Here is a 23,437-nt window from a genome sequence, read left to right as displayed (position 1 = left end):
AGACCCCAGAGGTAGGAGCACACATTTTCGTCGAGTGGAAAAGTCGTAACTGCCCACCTTCCCTCCAAATCACATTGTCTCAGGCTCAAAGGCTTGCTTTCCTTCAGTCGAGATGCTGCTTTTCAACATTAAATACACCGCCTCCCCCCCAGGCTCAGAGTGCCAGGGCTGGGCCTTAATGCTACTCCTAGAGTGTTTCTTGTGATAGCGACAATGTTGGGGCATGGTGGGGAGGATCTGGGGGCCCACCAGAGGGAGGGGAAATCGTAATACGTGGGTTACGTGTTCAGAGTCAGAGCTAGACCTCTGGCCTCAGAGTTCTGCTCTGCTTTGCAAGACACACCCCACATCTGGTAGAAGACCCGCTTCCCCTTTCCTGCCAATGCTCCTCTCCCCCCACATTATCAACACGAAGAAAATTTTCATGACAAAAGCCATTTTGTAGACAGCGATGGACAGTATATTAGCTCCTTAAATGTCTTCCTTGGACAATTGTTTTGAGAAATGAGAAAACATGCTACATGAGTTTGTGTTTATAATGTTAAGGGAGTTAGAAAAGAGAGGATCCATTTCACAATTCTCCCCTCATCCCTCGCAGGCAATTTTGGGGGACCCGTAGTTGGGGCCAGAGTTTCTCAGAACATTCTCCAGCTAAAGAGACTCAACTCCCACAGGCAGGCGGGTCGCTGGTGTGGAATCTGGCTCTGCGGCAGCCTTCGAGGGCTGCATACTAAGGCTCTGCTTTGCCAGATAGAGGAAAGGTGACAGACCGGTAGGGGCTAAATGTCCTGCCAAAGCAGCAATCCAATGAATGTCAGACGGACGGACGGACGGACGGACGGATGGATGGGGGAATGTATTTGAAACAACATCCAGATTCCCTGGAAAACATTAATGACCCACTGGTACTTCACGTAGCAGTTATCCTCGGAAAGTGCTAGTGATTTGGCTGGCTCATATTGTGGCTCTAGGTGAAGTTGCAAGAAAGGGGCCCCCTTCAGACAAATGTCACCTGTACCAGGCCCCTAGGTTGGTGATTGGCTCTATTTTGGCCCCACTTGTCCCCTCAGTCACGTGGGGTGACTGGGCCCTTGCTTTGCAACAAAGGAGCCTGGGCTGGTCCCCCAACATGGGAGAAAGAGTGTGGGGAAGACTCTAGCCTTGTCCAAAGCTGGCCACATGCTAACCTGAACGTTCCTTTGGATTGCACTAACTCTTACCACTTACTCACATCCCCTCCCCCACCCCGCCCCAGTTGGAACATGCTTTCAACTCTTGAACTATTTTTCATTAATTACCATCCTCTAATTCTCCACAAAGTCTTCTCATTGTGTGAGATAATGAGAAACAGATATTTAAACAGTCAATAACGCCAAGTGTATTTGCAAGGTTGAGCAGGCTTCCATCTGTAACAGTTCTAAGCTCCCTGGAGGAAAGGGGGCAATGCAAAGGCAAAGAATTTGAATTGTGACAAACAATACATTGTAAGAAGCCATGCATAGGAGGAGACCAAGGGGGAACAAGGACACAGTGGGTAGTGCTCCTTCCATTCCTATTGTGCAACTAGGGTTACTAATTAATAACCACTGGGAAACGTGGCCAGAACAGCAGCTAGAGTGAGCGGTCATTTCCTGAGTGCTGGGTGTGGGGCTTTGGGCCTCCCATGAATCACCTTGTTTATTCCTCGTGATCCTCAGATGGGAAACCTGAGGATCTGAGAGGACAAGCGATTTTCTCCTGGTTTGATCTGGAGGAAAATTGAGTAAGAGGGCAGAGGAGCACAAAGTAAAATGCTCAGAGGGAGCAGAGTCCTCGGAGGAAGTTCACAGCGCTGATAAGTAGCAGGGTCAGGACCAGAAGCACATGCACCGAATCTGCGACCAGCGCGGGAACCCAGGGCTCAGATAACCTCTCTGGCCCACTGCCTATTTCTGTCCATTCTAGAACAAAGCCGCCCTTATTACCTCGTGCTTATGCCCACTCCGGTGCTACAAGGGCAGAGTTGAGGACCTGTGACACAGAGTCTCCTAAAACCCAACACATTGACGGTCTCTCCTTTTACAGAATTATGCAGAGCCCCGTCCTAACCAAGCTGGGAAGGGACAGAAGTAGTCCTCTCCCTCGACTGTCTCAGTCAAGTTCCCGCTGAATCATGGTAAAGAGAAAGCATCTCCCACAGCTAAGCCCATCAAATGTCCTCAGGACCTGGAGGAGTCCCCCAGGTCTCCAAAAGAAATGTTTTGAAGGACACCAACAGTGAGGCATCTCTCTCAGAAGAAAGAAAAAAGGCTCAGGGCAAATAAGAACTGTTTAGGCCTGGCCTGTCTGCAGAGTCCTTTCTGCACAGGTTGAAAATGAGGTGCTAGGGAAGGAGTATTTCAGATAAAAGGCTTGTTTAGTTTGTGAGATTAAACACACAACAACAAAAAAATGGGTTGCCTCCTCTAGAAGAGTTTACAGAAGATAGTAGAAGAATGTGGTCACGCCTACTGATCTGTTTGGAAGAAGAATGTTAAAATACAAAATCTCCCTGAGAAATGGCTCTTCGATTTGCCTATGAGCAGTGTTTGGGGCGGGGTGGGTCCTCGGGAGGCTTCCACGAGGCTAGCAGACGCTGCACTGAGCTCCCCTATCTCTCCAAAATGCCCTAAATTCAGATTGGTGGCTGCCAGTTTCGGACCCTTCTCTTCGGTGGCACTCACTTCTTGGAGAGAGGGAAAGTCGGTAAAAAAACCTGTTCTTCTCCCCTTAGAGAAAGTGATGCTGGCAGCTGTTTAGATGAAGGCACGCTTGCGGGGAGGGGCGCGTCAGCCCCCTTTGTGACAGGAGAGGCAGTCTGCGCGAGCAAACCTCACAAAGAATGCCTCGGTGTCCCCTTAGGCAAGCAATGGCAGCCAAGCAGTGACGAGGTTTACACACATCTCATCTCCATGCTCCCTTGCTCAGCAACACCTAGCCTTAATCTGGCAGCTGGAGACGTCAGGGGCGGGGGGGTTGGGGATGAGGAGAAAGAATTGCACACCACAGCTGCCTATCGGGAACCCTGGCAGGCTTCAGGAATACTTCTCTGCCTTTCGTACCGCACCCCCTCTTGGAAGTGCTTCTAGGAGAGAAGAGCGGGGAAGCCAAGGAGAGAGGGAATCTGAGGCCAACCCCAGGTCCTGCGCCCTGGGGTGAGGGACACTACGTTGGTAGGCGATGCCTCTGGGGGGTGACCCGTGGGGGAATGAGGATGGGGGGAAAAGAGGAGAGATGGGCAGAGATGGACCAGTTGGCACCAAAGAAACAGAACTTAAACCCCGAGGCAAACCCCAGCCAGCTCTGTCGCTACCCCCGGACGGTCTCTCTCATGACTGAGATGTTCACTTTCTCCTGGTTTTACCTGGAGGAAAATGGAGCAGGACTGTGGAGCGTGAAACCCAGAGATGGGCCCTATAGCTCTCAGAACTGGTCTGACACATAAAACCCAGGCTCACAGCCATTAGTAAGAGATACTGATGTTCCTTTTAGCATCCACCAGTGGTAGACACAGAGGTTCTGAATCCTCTACTGTAACAACCACCCCTCCTGAGTGCACCCGTGCCTGGGATTTCCATGGGTCTCTAGCGGGGAAGGTACCAGACCCAGTCTCTCTGCTCCTGCGTTGTTCAAAGTCCCCAGCCTCTAACATGAACAAAACCTCTTGCTTCTACTGTGAGCTGCTAAAAATAACCACCTGGTCAACAACTACAGAGCTCTGATCATGGGCTTTCCATATTTTTACTGGCTTCTTTATTATTCTTTTGTCTTTTACTGAAAAAAGAAAGTATTGGTTAAGAGGAAATAATCCATCATCTTAATTATACCACTTTTTGGTTCTTTCTTTTTTTCTTTTCCTTTATACAATTTTTCATTTGTTAAAACTCAAATTCTAGAAAAAGATACATGACGGCACTATGGTTATAGCCGCTGCTTAAAAAAAAAAAAAAGAAAGGAAGAAAAAAAATGCACACCCAGGCTACATTGTTTAAAATGTGACTCATAACAACAACAACAAAAGTCTTCTTACAAATCACATGACAACGCAGCTTATTCATTCTCTCTCCTCCTTGTTCCTTCTCTACACATTCTCTTTTTCTCTATGGCTTGTTTCTCCTCATTACGGACTCACACCCTGGTTTTCAATCAAAGTATACACACTAAGCAGAACACACAGGTGACTGGAATAAAAAGAAAATGTTTCATGGCAAGAAATGAGTAAGAGGCAGAGAATAAAAGACACTTTCAAATATAAAAGATCAAGAATACCTCATAAGACCCAGCCCAGAGGCCACTTTTATTGCATTTCCTTAAAGATTTACCTAGTACACATCGGTCTCTCCTAAAGAATGAGATTGCTTCTGTCTCATGCTTAATTTATAATGGAAAAGAAAAACAACCGGGATTCCAAAAAAAAAGCCATACTAACAATGTAACCGCCTATTGTTATTAGCGTTACACCATCAACTTTCCACATCCTGCCTGCCCAAACCTGATTTCTCTTTGTTTGCCTTTCTGAGTGAAAAGGCTGATTTAATCCCAGGACACCCACGCCCCCACTGGGGCTGCCACTGACCAGGAGAGGTACGCTATGCCGGTCACTCACTAGGTTAGACAGAGCAAATGGCCATCCCCTTTCCTCTCCCCAGTAGAAGGCTCTCCTTGAGTCAAAACCCAGATTTGCATGCTGAGGTCAAAGGGGCCTCGGCCCAAAAGAAGACCGGCCCTGAGTTCACCTTGCTACGGCCTCCGAGTTCCGCGTACAACTTGCCAACGTGATAGAAGTTGTCCACTTTCAATTCCAATCCTGCCCTTGACTCTACGTTCCTTGGCCAAGTCTCTGCCCCTCAAGACTTAGTTTCCTTCTTCCAAAACACTTGCTCTCTCCAGAGACAACAGTCAGGGGCCAATCCATGCCTCCCATGCGCTGCTTTTGCTTAACCCCCGAATCAGCCCATCAGGAGCGTGCCGGAGATGCTTACCTTCAAGTCACTAAGCCCTGTGTTTATTTTGGCTAAGTGAGCACTGCAGCTCTGATGATATTTTATTTATATATTTTGTACAAGGGAACATGACCAGACTGTGAAGCCTCACGGTAAACAGAGCCTCAAGAACAGCACATGTGCCCTGCATCATTGAATCTCTTAAGAAGCAAAGCACTTAGCCCCTGTACCTGTCAGTCATGGACTCAGACATGCGGGCTCACACACAACACTGCGTGCCCGTTGTCAGTCTTTAGCCAGCCTTCCTGGGAGCTTGGAGTCTTAACGAGCAGGTTTGACTTGCCCCACAGAAACATTACCTTGGGTCCTGGAATTCCAAGAACTTGAATTCAACTGTGATCCAAGTGAGTCAGTTCGGATCTCAGCTTCCCTCCCCACACTTGGACCCGCATTAACATAAATCTCACACACCGAAGAGCATCAACACAGGCCCAGGTATACACTCCATACTTCACATGTGCCGTGGGGAGCGGGGATGGCGTTCGGGAGGCACGGACGGGGGAGAAAGAAAGAAACTGTATTCTGTGTCGGTCTGTCATTCTCTTTCCTGCCACTTTCTTCCTCCCGCCACCCCTCCCCTTGTCTTAGAGGATGATGAGTGGAAAATTGGGCCAGATGATTTGGAGTCAAAAGCACATCTAGGTGGCAAACCGGGAATTCATCTCTTTCTAGCCAGGAGCTGGACAGATTAATGAGAGCGAAGATAACGAGTCTAGACTTCGGATATAAAAATGACTTCCTTATCTCTGGAATGCTGTCACCCCTGGGGTGAAGGCCAGCTGGTACAAAGAGGGCACAACAAGCCTCGCTGCTGTTCGTATGAAAACCCTCAGGGGTCAGGTGAGAGGGAGTGTCGGTGTGTGCTCTGCCACCCGGGCAACAGAATGGAAGCCCTTCGAGGGCCTTCTAGACACTCAGCATTGGACAGCTGGGTGGAAACTTCATCGGTGTCAAGCACTGGAGCTCAAGGAGGGCAGGAGGCGAACCCCGCCGCCCCCCGCAGCACAGACCGTCACCACCACCCTCGCTCCGACCACGAGGCAGCATCCCAGATTTGTCTCTCTCTGCTCTGCTCTTTGTTAGGGAGCAAATGTCCTGTTCTGGTTTTCAGTCCTGTATTTAAATGCTCTAAGTCCAGGAGACAAACATGCCTCCTCGTCCCCTTCACCGGACACCAGCTCCAGAATTCTGCAACTCTTTCTCCTCAGGACCGTCACTCCTTGTGTCTTTTCCCTAACTTTCTACGCTCGCAAAACCGCCTGCCACTGCACCTCACTGGGGGCTCATTGCGACCCCTGTCTTGGTGCCCTGCAGCTGGAAAGAAACCATCTTCAGGCGAAAATAAATCATTGCCACCTCGTTTCACTTTTAATTTACTACTGATTTTTGTTGTTCAGTCTCCCCCACAGCCTCTCCTTTCTCACCATTCATGCATTTTTAGCCTCATTGTTCCCTGTTGGACAATGCAAGGCTGAAAGGTTTATCTGTAACCTATTTGTCTCTATTATAGGTTTCTAAACTTTAATTAAACAAGAGACAGTGAAGATCTCAATCCTCTTTCTGGGAATCTACAGGTGTTGTTGGTGCCATCTAGTGGCGGGAAGGTGTGGTGTCTGTTTTCTCTCGAGAGATCTGTCAAGTTTGGAGGTTCCTTCCCCACACCAAATTCACATCACATGGGTGGAAGAAAAAGACATGCAAAAAAAAAATTTTTTTTTTTTACCTTTAAAATTCTCACCTGCAAAAGCCGAGATGGGTTCTGGGGAAAAGAGAAGAAAAAATATTGAGTTAGATAAGGGGAAGAAATAATGGGGCAGGTGTAAGGTATGATGAAGATGACTTTTTGTAATACCCCATGGAAAATGTCCCCATGTCCACCTCATGCTCTAGACTGTCTAACACATCATCATCACAGGATGGGAGGGGGGTGAGAAAGTCTCAAAGTTGCTTTGGAACAAAAAGTTCTTTATAGAGCAATGGGTCTCTAAAGCATTGTAATCAGTCATTTACCACTGATTACTTTCTCAGAGCCTGGAGTACGTTTAGATGCCTGGGGCCTAAAGGGACTGGGATGGTCCCAGGTGCTTCTGACATCATCAGGCACACACACATCCAGGACCCATGTGCCAAGAAAAGCTCTCGGTGAGTGATTACAGTCACTCTGCCTAGTAAAAGCAGGTCCCGTTCCTTCTCAGGATTCCCTCTTGCTTTTGGAAATGTCCATGTCTCCCATGGGAGACGGTCAGGATGCCCTTGGGGGTGACCTGGGTAAAATGTGTGCATCTTCTGTGGGCTGGCTGCTCAGCACTTCTGTCCAAAGGGACAGCCATGCTGTCCTTCCTGTGCTGGTCACCTGGCATGCAATGCTGAATCTTACAGCTCTGGGATCTTGGGCATTGAAGCTGTTAGCTTCGGAGCAAACTCTAAAATCTTACCTCACCTGCCATAGTTTGCCCTGCAGTTCATTCATGTAAAGGAACAACCTGGGTAGTTGTGTTATCAGTCAGATATAACATATGTACTATTTTTGCTCACCAGTGAAGGCTTCCATTAAAAACATCAAAGCTTTGCAGCATGTAATTCTGACTGGCAGCTGTGCTCATCTTCTAGCATTTTCTTTGCTAAAAGCTGGAGTCTGATGATGGGGTCTTGCCACCCTGAGTTTCCATATACTTAGTGCATGTCTATTTCTGAATGGGAACAGGAGATAGAAGACTTCACCTCATTTCACACCCCTCCCATCCTGAATGCAGCCTAAGCTACAACTACATTCATTCCTCACCTCCTGCATAGACCATTGCTGTTCTACCCACTGGGTACAACCGGGTTTGAAAATGGCGTGCTGCCTCCTCTTGTATATCCCAGCCCCCGGTGTCTTGTTTGGAAGAGCCACAAAGAGACAGGTGTTCACGTACCCATACAGTTCTCCAGTGGGACATCAGTGCTTATCCGAATGTCGTCAATGGCAATTTCTCCTGAATGTCCTTTTCCTATGACTCCCTCAAACACAATCTAGAAGCCAGAAGAACAAGGGCCATGTTAACCGAGCTCCCTGGTTCAAAGAGTGCAAAGATTTCCAGTTTTCTGTTAACTGCAGCTTAAAGAGTGTGTGTGTGTGTGTGTGTGACTGTACCTGGTACACATCTGTTGACCACAGGGCTATGGTACTTGAAATCTTAATTTAAAAAGAGTTGGTTCAAATCAAATGCATATCTGAAGGGATTAAAAATACATATAACAAGGTGATGGACAGTGTTGTCCAGTAACTGGAACATACTGATTAAAAGGACCGGAATCAGGCCATGTTTAAAGGAGGGTTGAAATGTCCCTAGCCATTTTTGAAGTTCCTTTCTCGTAAATCTTTCAAATGCCCAATCCAGGTATTTGGTAACTCAGAGGACATGACAGGTGGGGTAAGGTGAGAAATACAGTACGCTGGGTTTGGATTGCCTCGGGCATAGCATTGTCTTATGGTTCCATTATTACAACTAGGAGGGAAAGGATTTTTTCCTTCACTGTAGTTGACGGAACACCTACTATGTGCCAGGCACACGGACGGTTACAAAATCTCGTAAGTCCAACCTCTGCCCAGAGATCCTCACCATCTGACGGGTGAGACGAAAATGCAAACAGGTCCTTACAATACAGTGCATTAAGGTTTATAAATGGGAACGCAGGCCAGGGTGGGGCAGAACTCAGGACACCTTACAAGCTCCAGAGCAACTGCCGGCTGCATGCAGAAGCCCCTCTGCTCTGTGGTCTTCAATCATTCCTCGTGCTCACCCTCCCTAGGTTCTCTCTGCAAACGAGCACATGTCCTCTGGCAAGCTGAGCGAGCAGTTGGCTGCCTCACCAGCCGTCTGTTGCTGCTTCTCGTCTGGGGAGGAGCAGGTTAATGCCTTGGCTGGTTCTCAGTCACCTCTTCCACAGTGTGTCTACTCCTACCCAAGCCTCAGCCACAGCTGTGCATACCCATCTGTGCCTCAGTCTTTCGCTCTGTGGGGCAGAGATAATAAACCTCAACTCCTGGAGCGGTGGGGAGAGGAACCGTTCATTTAGGAGTCTTTCTGGTTTGCTGGCCACTGAGTGCAAACAGCCACCCTCCCCTTCCCTCGCCCACGTGCCCCGGGACAGGTCTGGCGGGATTCTCCCCTCTTCTTGGAGTGCAAGGGGGCTCGGCAGCCTTCCTCCCCCGTGTGTGGAGGCTGGTTTGGGTTTATTTCCCTGGCTTCTGTGTCCCTTTGTCAGCCTACCTGATAGCAATCTAAACTACAATGGAGAGAAGAAACATTTGTTGGGAAGATTTCAGCAATATAAAAGGCAATAGGAGGAACAAAGAACCAAGTCTGGGTGTAGAGATAGGCACATTTTGAATAACAAATAAGAGTGTCATTTAGTTGCCATGGCAATGTGAGAAACACAATGAAAACAGCGGCGCTTAACCACGTTCCCTAATGATGAATGGGCAGGGCCCTTTGCAATATTGAAATATGGATCACAAAGATCCCCGGGATCTCTGCACCCACCTCCCGTCACCACCCTACCTGATACTCCGTGTCATAGCTGGGCAAGATGATCCGCCCGTGTTTCCACTCATTGCCCTGGTCCTCGCGGATGACCCAGAGGAGCTTGCTCTCCTGGCTGGCCTCGCGCACCACCTGCAGCGCCACCCCGCGGCCGCCTGTGGCCTGGTACTGGAACTCCATGCACACGGGGCTTCGGGGCAGGTGCACGGGAGGGCTGATGAGCCGGGCATACTGGCCCTCTCTCCGCCCATCGCTCTGCAGCCGCAAGAAATTCCTGTCATCTGTGGGAAAGAAACCCAGAGGTTCCCATTACCCTGGGGAAAGAGACCAGTTTGCGGCTGTGGCCCCCCCTCCCCGCCCGGAGAAAGCCGGAACCAGAGTTTGGGGGTCTTGCTTATTCATGTCCTTGTTCTCCAGGCCCTGTGTTTTCTTCTCAAGCTTAAGAGCTGGGCTCCAAAGCTGCTCCCTTTTGAAGGCTTTTTGGGAGCCTTGAGGTCAGGTTGTCTTTCCTGCCTATTTCTCCGTATCACTTTCTCAGTGTCTTTGTGTACAGACGGTACTTGGTGCCTTTGGCCTTACGTCTTGGCTGGTGGTGTCTGTGCCTGTCTTCCCCCCCTAGAACCGAAGATGCCAGACCCATGTCTTATTCACCATTGGCTTACCCAAAGGGCCAATGCATCCTGATGAACTAAATTCTAAGGGGGCGAGGTGGCTGCTAGACTGGAAGATGATTCTAGCCAGTGGCTTATGCTTCAGGCCTTTGTCATCTTGGCTGGGCACTGGCCAAATGGAAGACATTTAACACCGTCTGTCTCCACCCATGCTCCTAGGTGGTACCTGGACTCTAGCTACTGTCAGAAGCCAGCGTCGACCTCAAGCGGAAGAAGGGATGGTGGCTGTGGAGGGGTGGGGGTGAGCCAGGGGGGCCGGACACCCTACTCCCTTCCCTGTCCAGCCCGGGGAGGCTAGAATTGGCCTTTTTCAGAAAGCCAGGCAAACAGCTCCACCGAGAACAGGCACAGTCATCATCACTAATGAAGGCTACGTGTTTAATAGAGAATATACACTGGATGGGAAATGAAGGTTTCACCCATCCAAATGTTTGGAGGATGGGCCTTTTGGCTGATTAGTTTGCAAATACATCAGACACCGTGCAGAAGACGGAGGTCTTGCTGCCATTTGCAGACCCCATGCCCTGCAGACGCGGGTATGGGGGCCTGCGCCTGCAAACCCAACGTACACAGGAGCATTCTGGCCACTTGTACAGAAAACAGGGTGGCATTTGAGAAGACAATCTCACCGCCTCCTTTTGGCCCCGAAACATCCTATGCCCAACACTTCCGCAAGGTGGCGGGGGATGTTCACACCACACAGCCAGCACATCAGACCCTTGTGGATCATGTTAATCTGAGACACACGCACCCAGCTTTCTTATTCACCAGGGACCGTGAACATCCTGGGCTTGTCAGGGGAGAACAGGCAAGAACTCAGAGCCCTGAATCAACAGGTTACCATTGCTACCCCTGCTCACATCGTTGTTCTAGCAATGAGCGTGTCACTGGCCCCAAAACAGCACCTTCCTTCTTTCCCACAGCCATCTCTCTCCCTCCTTCCTGGCCGCCCCCCACAAGCCCCTCCAGTTAGATTCGCTAGGATTACTGCTCCAGAAGCTACCCTCCCCTGAAGTCAAATCAGACCAGTTCAGGATGCATAGTTGGGATTCCAGTTTGTCTCCTTAACCATCCAGAACCACATGTCTAATAGCCCCACAACAGGAGACCCCTTCAAGGCCAGAGGCAGCACAGATAACCGGGCAGCTGTCCACAGCACACATTTCAAAGGTGGTGATCTGCCAAGGGAGGAGACACGGGTCTGCAACCAGACACTCCAAGGTCTTCCAAACCTACGCTTCTCCTATCAGATCCCATTACTACCACTGTTAATGATAATAATTATAAGTCATATTTGCAGAATGCTTTGCAGGTTTCCAAAGCACATTCACATGCATTGTTTCGTCTAATCCTTCCTAAATGCTTGTGAGAGCTCTATCTTCTGAATCTTACTTGTACAGGACGAAGACATGGAGGTCAGAAAGGTTCAAAGGACTTGTCCAAAGTAGAGAGGGTGGTAAGGAGTACAGCTGGACCTGACGTCAGGTTTTCCACCTCTGCAGTGGGTTCTTCGCTTCAGCTGTGCCCCAGGTACCTGCCCCACATCCGGGCAATCGTCACACTCTATTCAAGGTAAACTGGGCTCCCCCCCCCCCACACCCCCGCCCCTGCTCCCGCTTCTCCTTCCTGCCACCCCTCCCTCCCCTACCACTCTACCTCTCCCACCTCTTTCGCTAGTTCTTCTCCTACCCATTCTGGCACATTCTAGCTAATGCCTCTTTAGTCTCCACAACTCGAACATTTTACTGACTGTACCACTGATCTTGTTTTTAGAAAGACTCGAGGCCATTTCTCATGCATTTCAGCAGGTAACCACCCACTGCCTCACGCTGTAATTTAACTGGTTCGCGTGGGTCTTTCCCCTTGCTACAGTGAGATGACAGAGTCCCAGGCTTACACATATAAGGGTTAATACTCTGCTGCTTCTCCCTGCCCCTCAACGGTGATATATAGATGCTGCTACTCAAGAAAACTTTGTTCCCACAGATGAATGAATGACAAACACACAGATAAAGGAACGATAGGAGGCTCTATATTCTCACGAGACACAAGAACCGAGTAAGAATCAGCTAGCCTTTGCTAATCCCACAGATTCAGATAATCTCTTCACAATTCCCTCCCACTCTCCTGAGCCAACGCCCCTTTCAAAGGAGAGGAGAGCTGATGATAACAGGGTGACCTGGGGACACACCGTGGAGCCACCAGTGAGACCCTCCCCGCCCCCACCCTCCGATGCTCCCGTGCTCCAATAATTTCCAAGCCCTGACTGCTTCCACCTCAGATAGAAAGGAAACCAGATTTCAGAGATTTATTATTCAGCCTCCTTCCTTCACAGTTTCACAAATAAGACCCACTTGCTGCTTGAAAATTGCTTGGCAGAAATACTGTCACTTGTGTGAATTTACATTCTTAAGCGGCAGGGGATTCATAGCATAATGGTTAGAATTTAGTAAGTGAAATGTGTGTGGAGGTGGATTTTATCTGGGTCTGTTCTGTTTACCCATCCTGGTACTAAAACTTCAGGCACCATCAGGCCAAAGGTCTCCCAGGCTACTGTGCCCCGGACCCCAGCTAGCCCCCTCCTCCCCTCCTTCCCCCTCCTCTGCTCTCTCTCTCACAGTAAGACGATAATCACACCGCATGATTTAAAGGACCACTGGAAGACCGGGGAGTTAATGCTGGTGGTGTGCTAAGCACGAGCAGCTGAAGGATCATAATTCAGTGCTGACATCTAAGCTAATCCACTAGTTTGCAGAATCTCAAGACAAGCAGGCCTCTGGATTTCACTTAGTTAAATCATTTGTGCCCCACTTGTCTGTTAAGTGCTATGAGCTCGAGGGAAGAGAGATGATATGTAAATTTAAGGAATTAGCAGTAGACATCAGTCAGAGGGACGCTGAGCCGCAAAACGTCCCTGCCTGTCGCTGAGGGGGCCTGATTAGAAGCAGGACGTCATGAAGGGAAGGCTAAGACCGGGCAGGGTCCAGGGAGGGGACGGGACAGGCAGGGGCAAGGGAACTGGTGTTCACTGAGCACCTACTGTGTGCCAGAAGTCGTGCAGGAAGCGCCGTCTGCCTTTTCTTATATAATCTTCCCTGTGAAATCTAGGTCTGTGAAGCAAGTACCATTTTCTCCATTTTTACCAGAGAGGAAGCAGAGGCTCGGAGAACTGAAGGCCTGTGTCTGAGACAGCTGCTAGCCGAAAGCACCGCACAAAGGAGCAGAATCGCCGGAGCGTGGCCGCTCATCTGGGCTGGAGCCCTTGTCTAACACTCACCCATCATTTAAAGCCTCAGTCTCCCCGTCTGTAAAATGGGTCTAATAAGAACATTACTGGAGAGGGCTGTGAGGAGAAGGAAATGGAACAGGCCATGGGAAATGCTTTGCACGCCAACAGGGACACAGTAACACTCAGTAGTAACAGGGACATAGTAACACTCAGTAGTAACAGGGACATAGTAACACTCAGTAGTAACAGGGACATAGTAACACTCAGTAGTAACAGGGACATAGTAAGCACTCAATAAAAGCTCTGATCTTTATCACTATATACTGACCCCTATGTCTTGCCTTTTTTTTTTTTTTTAGAAAGAAAAAGGGCCAAAAGAGCACCAATAACCTGGGAAGACCAGTCCTAGACTCACAAGGAAGTATGGTTTGGCCGGAGGGCAGTGAAGGTGCTCCAACCCCAGCAATCAGCCGGCCCTTACTTGTGCATAATGCACTGCTTACCACATGTCTTTCCTGTCACTGTATAGGAGATGAAATAAAATACTACATGATTCTGGAATGAGAGTGGGACCTCAAGAGACAGCTTAGATCAGGTCAGCCCGGCTGCCCAGAGGAACCACGCTGAAAACATCCCCAGAACAGCTGTCTACCCTCTGCTTTAAATTCTCCAGAGCAGGAGTTTCCATAGGCCACAGCGGCAATGTGTTTTCTGGGTCACAACCCTAACTGTCAGGAACTTCTTAAATTCAGTTTTAAGTTTTCCTGCTGTCACTGAGACACATGTCCTCCTTCTATCCCTGATGGAGCACTGCCAATTTCTGTCCTCTGACTCAGAAACCTTTTCACTCGTGAAGAATTCAGACCCTGAGTCTTCGCTTTCTCGGAAAACTCAGCCCTTGCCTCTTCAAATGTCCACTTTGGGGGGCCTTAGTCATGGGGGTAGGTCTACACTAATGCTCCTCTAAGCTAAGTGCTTCAGTTCTTTGAAGTCATGGCACCCATGTATGTGCTGTGAGTGAAGTCTGTTCGCGTAGAACGCTCTAATTTATGGCCTACCGCTGCCAAACACAGAGGAAAGTTGTAAGCACGCAGTGGGCTGGCATGACGCGGGGGGCGGAGGGCTTTAGCTATTGACTTGGACCTCAAGGAAAAGCCCTTTGGATTGTTAAGAGGTCCCCAGACATGACGACTGACCAGCTCAAAACCAGCTCTGCCTGACTATCTTCTTGTTCTTGTAGCCCAGGGCAGTGATGCCGGCCATGGAGAGCTTCCAACAAAAAGACAATAGAAAGGAAATACATTCAGTTGCTGAAAGAGAAGGAAGAAATAATGTCCCAGAGATACAATCCCTCTCCTCCTGGACGTGACATATTTGGGAGGCATTTTGCGACTAGGTCCTTGACTCGAAACATCTGTTGTTGCCCATGACACAGGGAAAATAATCACATGGGAACCAACCACAGGAGTTCAAAAGGGCAGGGAGGACATGCAGAGGACAGGGTCATTCAGGCATTTTAACCTGCCACTGTCTCTAGAAAGGATCTCCTGATACTTCACCTGGCGATTTGTGGCCGCATCTGGCTTCAGCCGCAGGAGTGCTATGTGAGCACGTGACTGTGGCTGGCCCAAAAGCAATGGAATTGGTTGTGTCCACACCTTACCAAACCCTGAAGTACATCACAGTCTGATCGTCCTGGCTACCGCAAAGCCAAACGCACCATCTGTCCGACACACACATCTCCTGGCTCGCATCTTGCCCTCCTACTAGAACAACCATCTGAAAGAATATTTAGTGCTGCAGGAGATGTAATCTCTTTGTATAGGTCATGCTTAAACCATGAGTCAGCCCCTCAGCTGGCCTCCCAAGGTCAGTCTATCTCTGCTAAGGTCCTCAAATTAACAACTGGTTAAGGGAAACATTGACTTTGGATGAACTCAGCAGGATGTTCTCAAGGTTTACAATTGACCATTTTGTGGACATTTGAGGCCTCAGGTCTGGTCTTCCTAGAGCTGGCTCTTTTTTTTTTTTTAATTTATTTTTTAATTTTTGTATGTCAGCTTTCATGAAGGTTTTACAATTGAGGCAGTCTTGTCATCGTTCTGCCCTTTCATAATCAATCTGCACACTGCTGGGGAACTCGGCCAATCATGACTTTCAGAAAAAAAGGAAACGAAACAGATGAACAGAGAGGAAGGAAGGAAAAATAAAATAAGAGGAAAACAGAGAGGGAGGCAAACCATAAGCGACTCTTAAGTACAGGGAACAAACTGAGGGGAGGTGGGGGAGAATGGGGCAACTGGGTGACAGGCATTAAGGAGGGCGCTTGAGGTAAAGAGCACTGGGTGTTATATACAACTGATGAATCACGGACTTCCACCTCGGAAACTAATAACACACTATATGTTAATTAAATTGAATTTAAATAAAAAAATTTAAAAAAAGGAACAATAGCTTCTCTTCACTGCTGTCTTTTCTATAAAGTCAGAGATGTTTTTTTCCTTCCTGTTTTCCTTAAAGAAGAGCCTCTATGCTTTCCTTTTCCAGTTGAAGGTATTCTTTGAATATTGGCTTTCTTTTAGCCAAGTTGCTCCTGGTCTTTAATTGTCCCCCATAGGGCGCCTGGGTGGCTCAGTCGGTTAAGCGACTGCCTTTGGCTCAGGTCATGATCCTGGAGTCCCGGGATCAAGTCCCGCATCGGGCTCCCTGCTCCGCGGGAAGCCTGCTTCTCCCTCTCCCACCCCACCTGCTGTGTTCCCTCTCTCTGTCTCTCTCTCTCTGTCAAATAAATAAATAAAATCTTTTAAAAAAATGAAATAATTTTATAGTAATAGGATCCCATTATGCATGCTTTTAAAAATAATTTAGGGCGCCTGGGTGGCTCAGTTGGTTAAGCGACTGCCTTCAGCTCAGGTCGTGATCCTGGAGTCCCGGGATCGAGTCCCGCATCGGGCTCCCTGCTCCGCGGGAAGCCTGCTTCTCCCTCTCCCACCCCACCTGCTGTGTTCCCTCTCTCTGTCTCTCTCTCTCTCTGTCAAATAAATAAATAAAATCTTTTAAAAAAATGAAATAATTTTATAGTAATAGGATCCCATTATGCATGCTTTTAAAAATAATTTAGGGCGCCTGGGTGGCTCAGTTGGTTAAGCGACTGCCTTCAGCTCAGATCATGATCCTGGAGTCCCGGGATCGAGTCCCGCATCGGGCTCCCTGCTCGGCGGGGAGCCTGCTTCTCCCTCTGACCCTCCCCCATCTCGTGCTCTCTCTCTCTGTCTCATTCTCTCTTTCAAAAAAAAAAATAATAATAATAATAATTGTCCCCCATAGTCTGAGCCCGAGAAGCTCTCGTCTGGCTGTGAGCCGTGGCTGTGTCCCGCCACATCGTCCTCTTTCCAACGGCAACTCAAGCTAATGCCAATGCAGAGTCTGGACCCTCTGATGCCCTGGTCCCACCTACAGGGGAGGCCTTTGAGTTCTGAGGGAGCTGCTTTTTCATTCCCAGGGTCACTACTAGCTCCCGGTCAAATACCAAACCCATCATGAGCAAGTCCACTCATCATTCTTTTCTGCAATGTATTTGCAACCACCTACCTCCCCCCGCCCACAACCCCCACCAACACCCCAGCTCTCGCAGCTGAGCCCCAGTGAATCACAGTTCTGGTCCTCTGCTCCCATGGAGTTTATAAATGGCCCAACCTGCATCAAAACAGCCCCACGATATGTTAATAGCTCTACCACTGACATGTGATGGAATAGCTACACTAACAGTATTCAAACATTTCAGAACATCGTATTCTCAGTCTGTCTTGAGCTTGTTTTTGAATCCAGAGTAAACATACAAGCGCTAGGCAGCCAAAGCTCGGTCTTTTCATGATGGTGTACTGTTACAAGTAGGCATTGCCTGTTTTCTTTATTTTGTTTTATTTTTTGTTATTTACTTATTTAATTTAATTTTATTTATTATTTTTTTTTTATTTGTGAGAGAGAGAGAATGAGAGACAGAGAGCATGAGAGGGGGAGGGTCAGAGGGAGAAGCAGACTCCTGCCGAGCAGGGAGCCCGACGCGGGACTCGATCCCGGGACTCCAGGATCATGACCTGAGCCGAAGGCAGTCGCTTAACCAACTGAGCCACCCAGGCACCCCTACTTATTTAATTTTAAGTAGGCTCCATGCCCAACGTGGGGCCTGAACCCACAACTCCGAGACCAGGAGTCGCATGCTCTACCAGCTGAGCCAGGCAGCACCCTGCCTGTTTCCTTTATATCACTTCCATGATTTGGAGGGACTGGAATGAAGTACTACCGTCACCATAGTTCACGAGGCCAACAAACGTACAAGAACACACGTGTAGGGAGCCCACACACTTGAGGATTCTGCAGCTGACCTGCCAAGGTCCGTTCTTTCGCTAGTCTTCTTGTCTCATTCCTGATAACAATGATAATAATAATAACCATAACTATTATTATTATCATTACCACTATTATTACCATTATTGGTATTACTTAGTATTTACTTCTTTTTGGTCAAATGAAATAGTTCCTACCCTATCTAATGCTATGCTACTCGCTTACCTTACCGTGGTTGCTCACTGAGGTTGAACTACACAATGACGAAAGTACCTGCCACTGGACACTCCCACCAAGGGACCGCAGAGAAGGCACGTCCACCTAAGTACTCACTTCTTGGTTCACACGGCCCTCGGTCCCCTCTGTGCAGAAGCAGCATCAGCAAGGACCCCAGAGATCACGCACACGTCAATACCAAAAGATGCCTACACAGTCTGACCAAGACAGTCCTGTGATGATAGCCACGGTCTACATCTGTGCCGTCCGATATATCCTGGCTACCAAGCCCCTGAGACGAGGAGCTAAAATTATAGCTGTATTTAACTGTAATTAACTAAAATTAAGATAGCTAGTGGCTACCATATTAAACGGTGCAGCTCTGGACACGTGGACTCACCACGGCATCTCAGAGTTTTTACCTTGTCCCTGAAACACAAGAATCTGATCATCCTCAAAACTGGGTTTACGATCATCGCACTCGAGAATGTCTCTAGAAAATACTACGGCTCCCACAAGGGAAGACATTTCTGTGAGGCTGTAGCTGCAGAGAAAAGGCAGAAGTGGCTTCTCAGAGGACATGGGGCCGGCTCCTCTGCAACCACCAGGGGTCACTGGATTCGGGACAGGGTCCCCAGGGGCTGGTGTGAGCACACACTCCAGGCTTATAAGCCACAAGCAAAGAGCTAAAAGAAGGGGTTCTGAGCGGCTGGAAAGACTATCTTGAAAAACAAAAACAGTGGCATGAAACCAGTGGGTGTCTTGTCAGCCTTAAGCAACTATTACCACTGGCCAAAAGAACAGAACTAATTGCTGACTTGAAAGGAAAAGAAAAAAAAAAAAAAGACAAAACAAAACATGAGAAAAGAACTAAATCAGAAAATATCTAAGGAATGTAAGTTGTTTCCACAGACACTTCTGAGCAAATAGGCTGTGTATGATATTTCAACATGGCTATTCTGTTGTCCTTTTCCTCCCCCCTCGGCTCTCCCGACACCCCCCATGCTCGATGAAGACACCTCCTTTCCTACACGCAATTACTTTTGCTTAGCTCTCCCATAAGGGGATAAAACATATGGCACACTTCTCTTAAAGAGTGTCTCCTCTTTGTGGAGTGGCGAAGTGTGGGGGACACAGGGCTTTTGGGTTTGACTGGAAGGTCCACCATCTGCCCTGCCCTTGATCAGGCACAGCTGTTTCCCCTCTCCCAACTGCTCCCCTCAGGCACCCCCCCTTTTTTTAAAGAAAGGACCACCCTGAACAGAAAGGGCTTTCTATCCTCCCCTGCTTAAAGCCCCATATCGAGCCTTGTAAGGAGAAGGAAAGTGGCAAATACAGCAAGTGATTTTTAAAATCAGAGGATAGAAGGAAGGGTTCTGAAACCAACAGTATGATTTTGTTTTCTGGGGGCAGGTTACAAGAGCCACCTTTTCAAACTTCAGGGATTCCTCCGGAAGAGGAAAATAATTATTTTCCTTCTCAATATCTTCAGGGAGAAATAACATTAGATCGAGGAGTTCCTTATGGCCCTAATTTTCTTTCTGTCCCCATCCATCCAGCCAACGGTTGGAATTCTGCCTGCTTTGCGAGCTTGCTCTGAAAAGCCCTCCCAAACCGCAGGGTGTAATGAATCAACTGGAATGAGGATAAGAGCTAGAATTTCCAACCGGTAGCCAGGGTGGCAGAAGGGGCACTCAAGGTGAGGGCGAGGCCTGAACCAGGGGGCGGTGGAGGTGAACGGGCAGAGGGACAGAGGTGAAGGCCAGGCTCAGATGGAGAGTAACGGAAGCTCTCTGGGAAGTGTCACTTGCTAATTGGTGGCCCTGTAGCCTGGACGGGGCTGGCCTCCAAGAGAAAATCTGCTCAGAAGAGTGCAAGGGAGAAGGCCGAATTCTTAGGGAGAACCTCAAGACAGTTGCTGAGTAAGAGCCAGTAAACCTCCCCATGCTGTGTCATCTATGTCCCTTCATTCAAAGTGCCTCCGCCAAGCTGCCCCCTCATACCCACCTCACGCAATGCGCATGCACGCGCACGACACGCATACACACCGCAATCACAATCAACCATGCGCACGCACACAGAGGTTCACATGTAAGACATGCATACAAACGCATGCACACACATATTCAGAGACACACCAACATCTACACATAAAACGCATGACATGTGCACACACACACACACACACAACCCACAAAGACCTTGAGAAAGAAACACATATGCTGACGCATAAAGACACCCATAACCCACAAGTACACACTGGGCCTACACACGCTGACTCATACCCCACAAACCTTCTTTATGTTCGGATACAAAGTGGAGGTTGGGAAAAACAACCAATTAATTGGGCCAGGTCTCAAAGGAGAGGAAATGAAATGAAAAATCCGGGCTGGGTTATAAAAATAAGTTGTTTTTTTTTTTTCCAACGTGCAGGAGGCTCATTATATTAATTAAACATTATTGCAGTGAACGAGAGGGGGGAGGGTGATTAAGGCTGGGACGAGGGTAAGTGTTCTCTCCTGTTGCCCGAGGCCACGGTGATCTTCAGATATTAATCTCTCCGAGCACTCAAACGCTGAAGAGATAAACACTTGAAATATGAAAATGTTTTTCTCCAGAGCAGACGCTGTGACCCTCCAGGAAAGCAAGTGCAGTCTGTGTCAGGAGGCCGGCCCGCAAAACTCTCCTGGCATCTCCCCCACTGCCGTCCCCTGGGGGCAGGGGACACCGCCAGTCCCTGGGGTTGAGGGGCAGCAGAGCTGCTCTGGGGAACCCTGCAGAAGGAGGGGGGGCCTCATCCCCCTTTAATTCTCCAGTCAGGCAACATTTGATCTACCAATTTCCAGAACGGACCCCTTTGCTCTCAAAAGCTTATGGGGCTCCGAGGTCCAGGCCTGGGGTGCAGAACAGTGAAAACCTAACGCGTGGTGGGCTAGAGCCAACGTGTGCTGGCTTGCGAGGGCCGGCTGTTAAATTTTCTGGAATTTTGCGAGGCAGTTGTTAAGCGCGGTCATTATTAAAAATTAAATGACAAAGTTACCATTAAATAAGTTACATTAAAAACGAAAGGTCATAAATTCTCAGAACTCAACACCTGCTCAGTATTTGGATCCATCTTGCCAGTCTCTATGCTCCTGAAGTCATTCCTATCTATCCGAGCTGTCTGATGGCAGAAACGATCTAAGGCTGTTTGCATTTCCCACCTCTGCCTCTGGTGACGTGTCGGCAGCGTAACCATGGGGGGGGGGGTGGCTTGACACCACTGAAAGCGGCAAACATTACAAGGCAGGGTTTCTCTCTTTCCCCATCCCCGGGGAGGTGGTGGTTCAACGCTGGCCAGAACCCCGCTGTGAAAGCACGCTGCGGTGGACAGAGGAGACCCCTCCTGCTCCTGCAGGCTGAGGAGGGCTCAAGGCAAGCCCTCTCCATCCACGGTGCCCCAGGAGGCTGCCCAAAGCCGGCACTCAGAAAGGGCAGCTGAACAGTGTGTCGGGGACTGTCTTCCAGCAACACTCTTCCAGAAGCCAAGTGCCAGGCAGCTCTGCGAGACCCCATGGGCACGGCAGCATTTTGGCCCCTCAGCTTGGTTTGCTACCGCCGTGAGGATACTCTCAGAGAAGTATCCATTGGGCTGGAGGCCAGTGGTTTCCTAAGGAGGCATTTTAGGAGGTTTTAGGAGTGGACAAAAGGCTCTGTGATGTCGGCCGGGAACGCTACAGCTATGGTGACAAGGGGGCACTGCCTCATCCCGCCTCCCGAAACCTCCCAACTACTCTTCCTTTCGTCTTTTTCTTTCTTTCCTCTTGGCCTCTCTTGCTCCCTCCCGGCTTCCGGGCTGCACTGTTAATCACAAGACAGGGCTAGGAACCACGACCCAGCTCTTCTGCAGGGTAGATGCTGTGAGCAAAGACTGTGGTGGTTTGTGGGCGCAGAGCAGAGGATTGCTCCGTGGTGGGAAGTTACGACGCTTGTCAGGGCATCTGGGGCTGCGAGACGGGCAGCAGGCTAGCCGTCGTAACTCTTTCCTCTCCGAATCTGCCGCCGGCTTACCTGGAAATGTCCGGTCGTTTGGGCTGGAGCCGCCGGTCCAGGTGCTCCTGAGCCACTTGGCATGGTCGTACATCCAACCACAGGGCTCCTCGGCGAAGTCAAAGTTGCAGTTGAATCCTGAAGGGAGCTGCAGATCTTTGTCTGAAAGGGGGGGAGGATAACCCAAAGAAGGCAAATGAAGTGGGTTGGGACAACAGCCACAGCGGTGCTATTCAAAACGCTGGCAAGGCCTCAGTGGAGGGCAGAGAAAGAAGTGGCTCCCTTTGCTGATTCATTTAACTCATCTTGGCGATCGTTGGCTTTCAGGTCAGCCTTTGGTCTCATCCTTCCCAGGCACGAAAGCCAAGTCTGCCAGTGGTTCCCATAGTAAGCAATTATAAATGAGGCCACCAAATGGCTTCAGGCTCTAATCAGGCTCTTCTGTCCACCTCAGAGAGCAGACAAATGTGAAAATTGCTGTTCCCTAAGTGCCAGAGAAGAATGTCTCCCCAGTGCCTCAGTGGAAGGCTGGCTCCTGACAACCTGGCTCTCACAAGTGATGGGGCAGCCCATTAGCATCCAGGGAGGCTGGCGTGCTGGGGAGGTACTGGCCAGGGAGGAGAGAGTGAGCTCCAAAACAAGGAAGGCTTGTTTGTCCCCCCTCACCTCCTGTGATAGGTCTTCCATGCCAGGACACAGGGTCAGCTCGGCCTCCCCGTGGGGCGGCACGGCCAGGTGGGCGACTTGGCACAGTAGGGCAAAGCGAGGGGCCAGAGCAGCCGGCCGCCTCGCTCAGCATTGGCCAGGAGCAAAAATAATCTCGCACGGCACCGAGTGTCTGCGGGCCAAGATCTCAGGGGCAGCAGGGAGTGCCTTCCTCATGGAAATGTCAGAAGTGACTGCACAATGGCTCGTCCCTGTCTGCTCGGTGGTCCCATGTCTAAGCCGGAAGACTGAACCCAAAGACTTTCTTTGGAGGCTCCAGTCAGCTCTAAAAATCCACTATGAGCTGGTGCCAAAGATGTGATGAAGCGGGGGCGGGCGTGTGGAGGTGGGAGAAAGGAAACGGGAAGCCAAATCTGGATGCTTGCCGGCAGCGGCTGTGGAGACAGCGGAAAAGTGCTGGCTAACGCTAGTAGCCGGGAGGAAGTGGGGTCTTTGGCCTTCTCACTTCCCTTCCCAGGGTTCCCAGAGAGGAATTTCCGTGGGGAAGGCCTAGAATGCAGGTTAGGAAGTCTACAGGGAACAACGGCCTGGTGGAGACAAATTGCTCACACCACGGGGGCGAGGGGAAGGGCGCTCCTGGCAGCAGAGGCAGACTGCCACCAGGCCCTGGGCCCTGGCTGTGCCTCCCCGTCCCAAGAGGGAGTATTTCATGTTTGCCCACCCTTGGCCAAA

The 23,437-nt window shown here is 49.5% G+C and overlaps 1 protein-coding gene across 6 annotated transcripts in view; it reads right to left on the bottom strand.

Moving 5' to 3' along the window:
• Positions 1–23,437, bottom strand: part of NRP2 (neuropilin 2) — a 115,687-nt gene that overhangs the window by 23,717 nt on the left and 68,533 nt on the right. For 3 of the 6 annotated variants that reach the window (XM_045868156.3, XM_045868154.3, XM_064586962.1), the window contains exons 12-15: positions 22,061–22,201; positions 9,566–9,828; positions 7,937–8,033; positions 6,760–6,780 (exon numbers count right to left, since the gene is read on the bottom strand). In XM_045868156.3, coding sequence (XP_045724112.1) covers positions 6,760–6,780; positions 7,937–8,033; positions 9,566–9,828; positions 22,061–22,201 — 522 coding nt within the window. Of the gene's footprint in view, positions 1–5,320; positions 5,471–6,744; positions 6,781–7,936; positions 8,034–9,565; positions 9,829–22,060; positions 22,202–23,437 lie in introns of those variants that run through there. The other 3 variants (XM_045868155.3, XM_045868152.3, XM_064586963.1) reach the window with 2 other exon arrangements.

This window comes from Mirounga angustirostris, unplaced genomic scaffold (genome assembly GCF_029215605.1).
Source record: "Mirounga angustirostris isolate CCGP_5_RB_7025 unplaced genomic scaffold, mMirAng1.0.hap1 SCAF_3, whole genome shotgun sequence".
NCBI lineage: Eukaryota > Metazoa > Chordata > Mammalia > Carnivora > Phocidae > Mirounga > Mirounga angustirostris.
The sequence above is the reverse complement of the archived record's forward strand: the minus strand, read 5'-3'. Positions and strand labels throughout refer to the sequence as shown.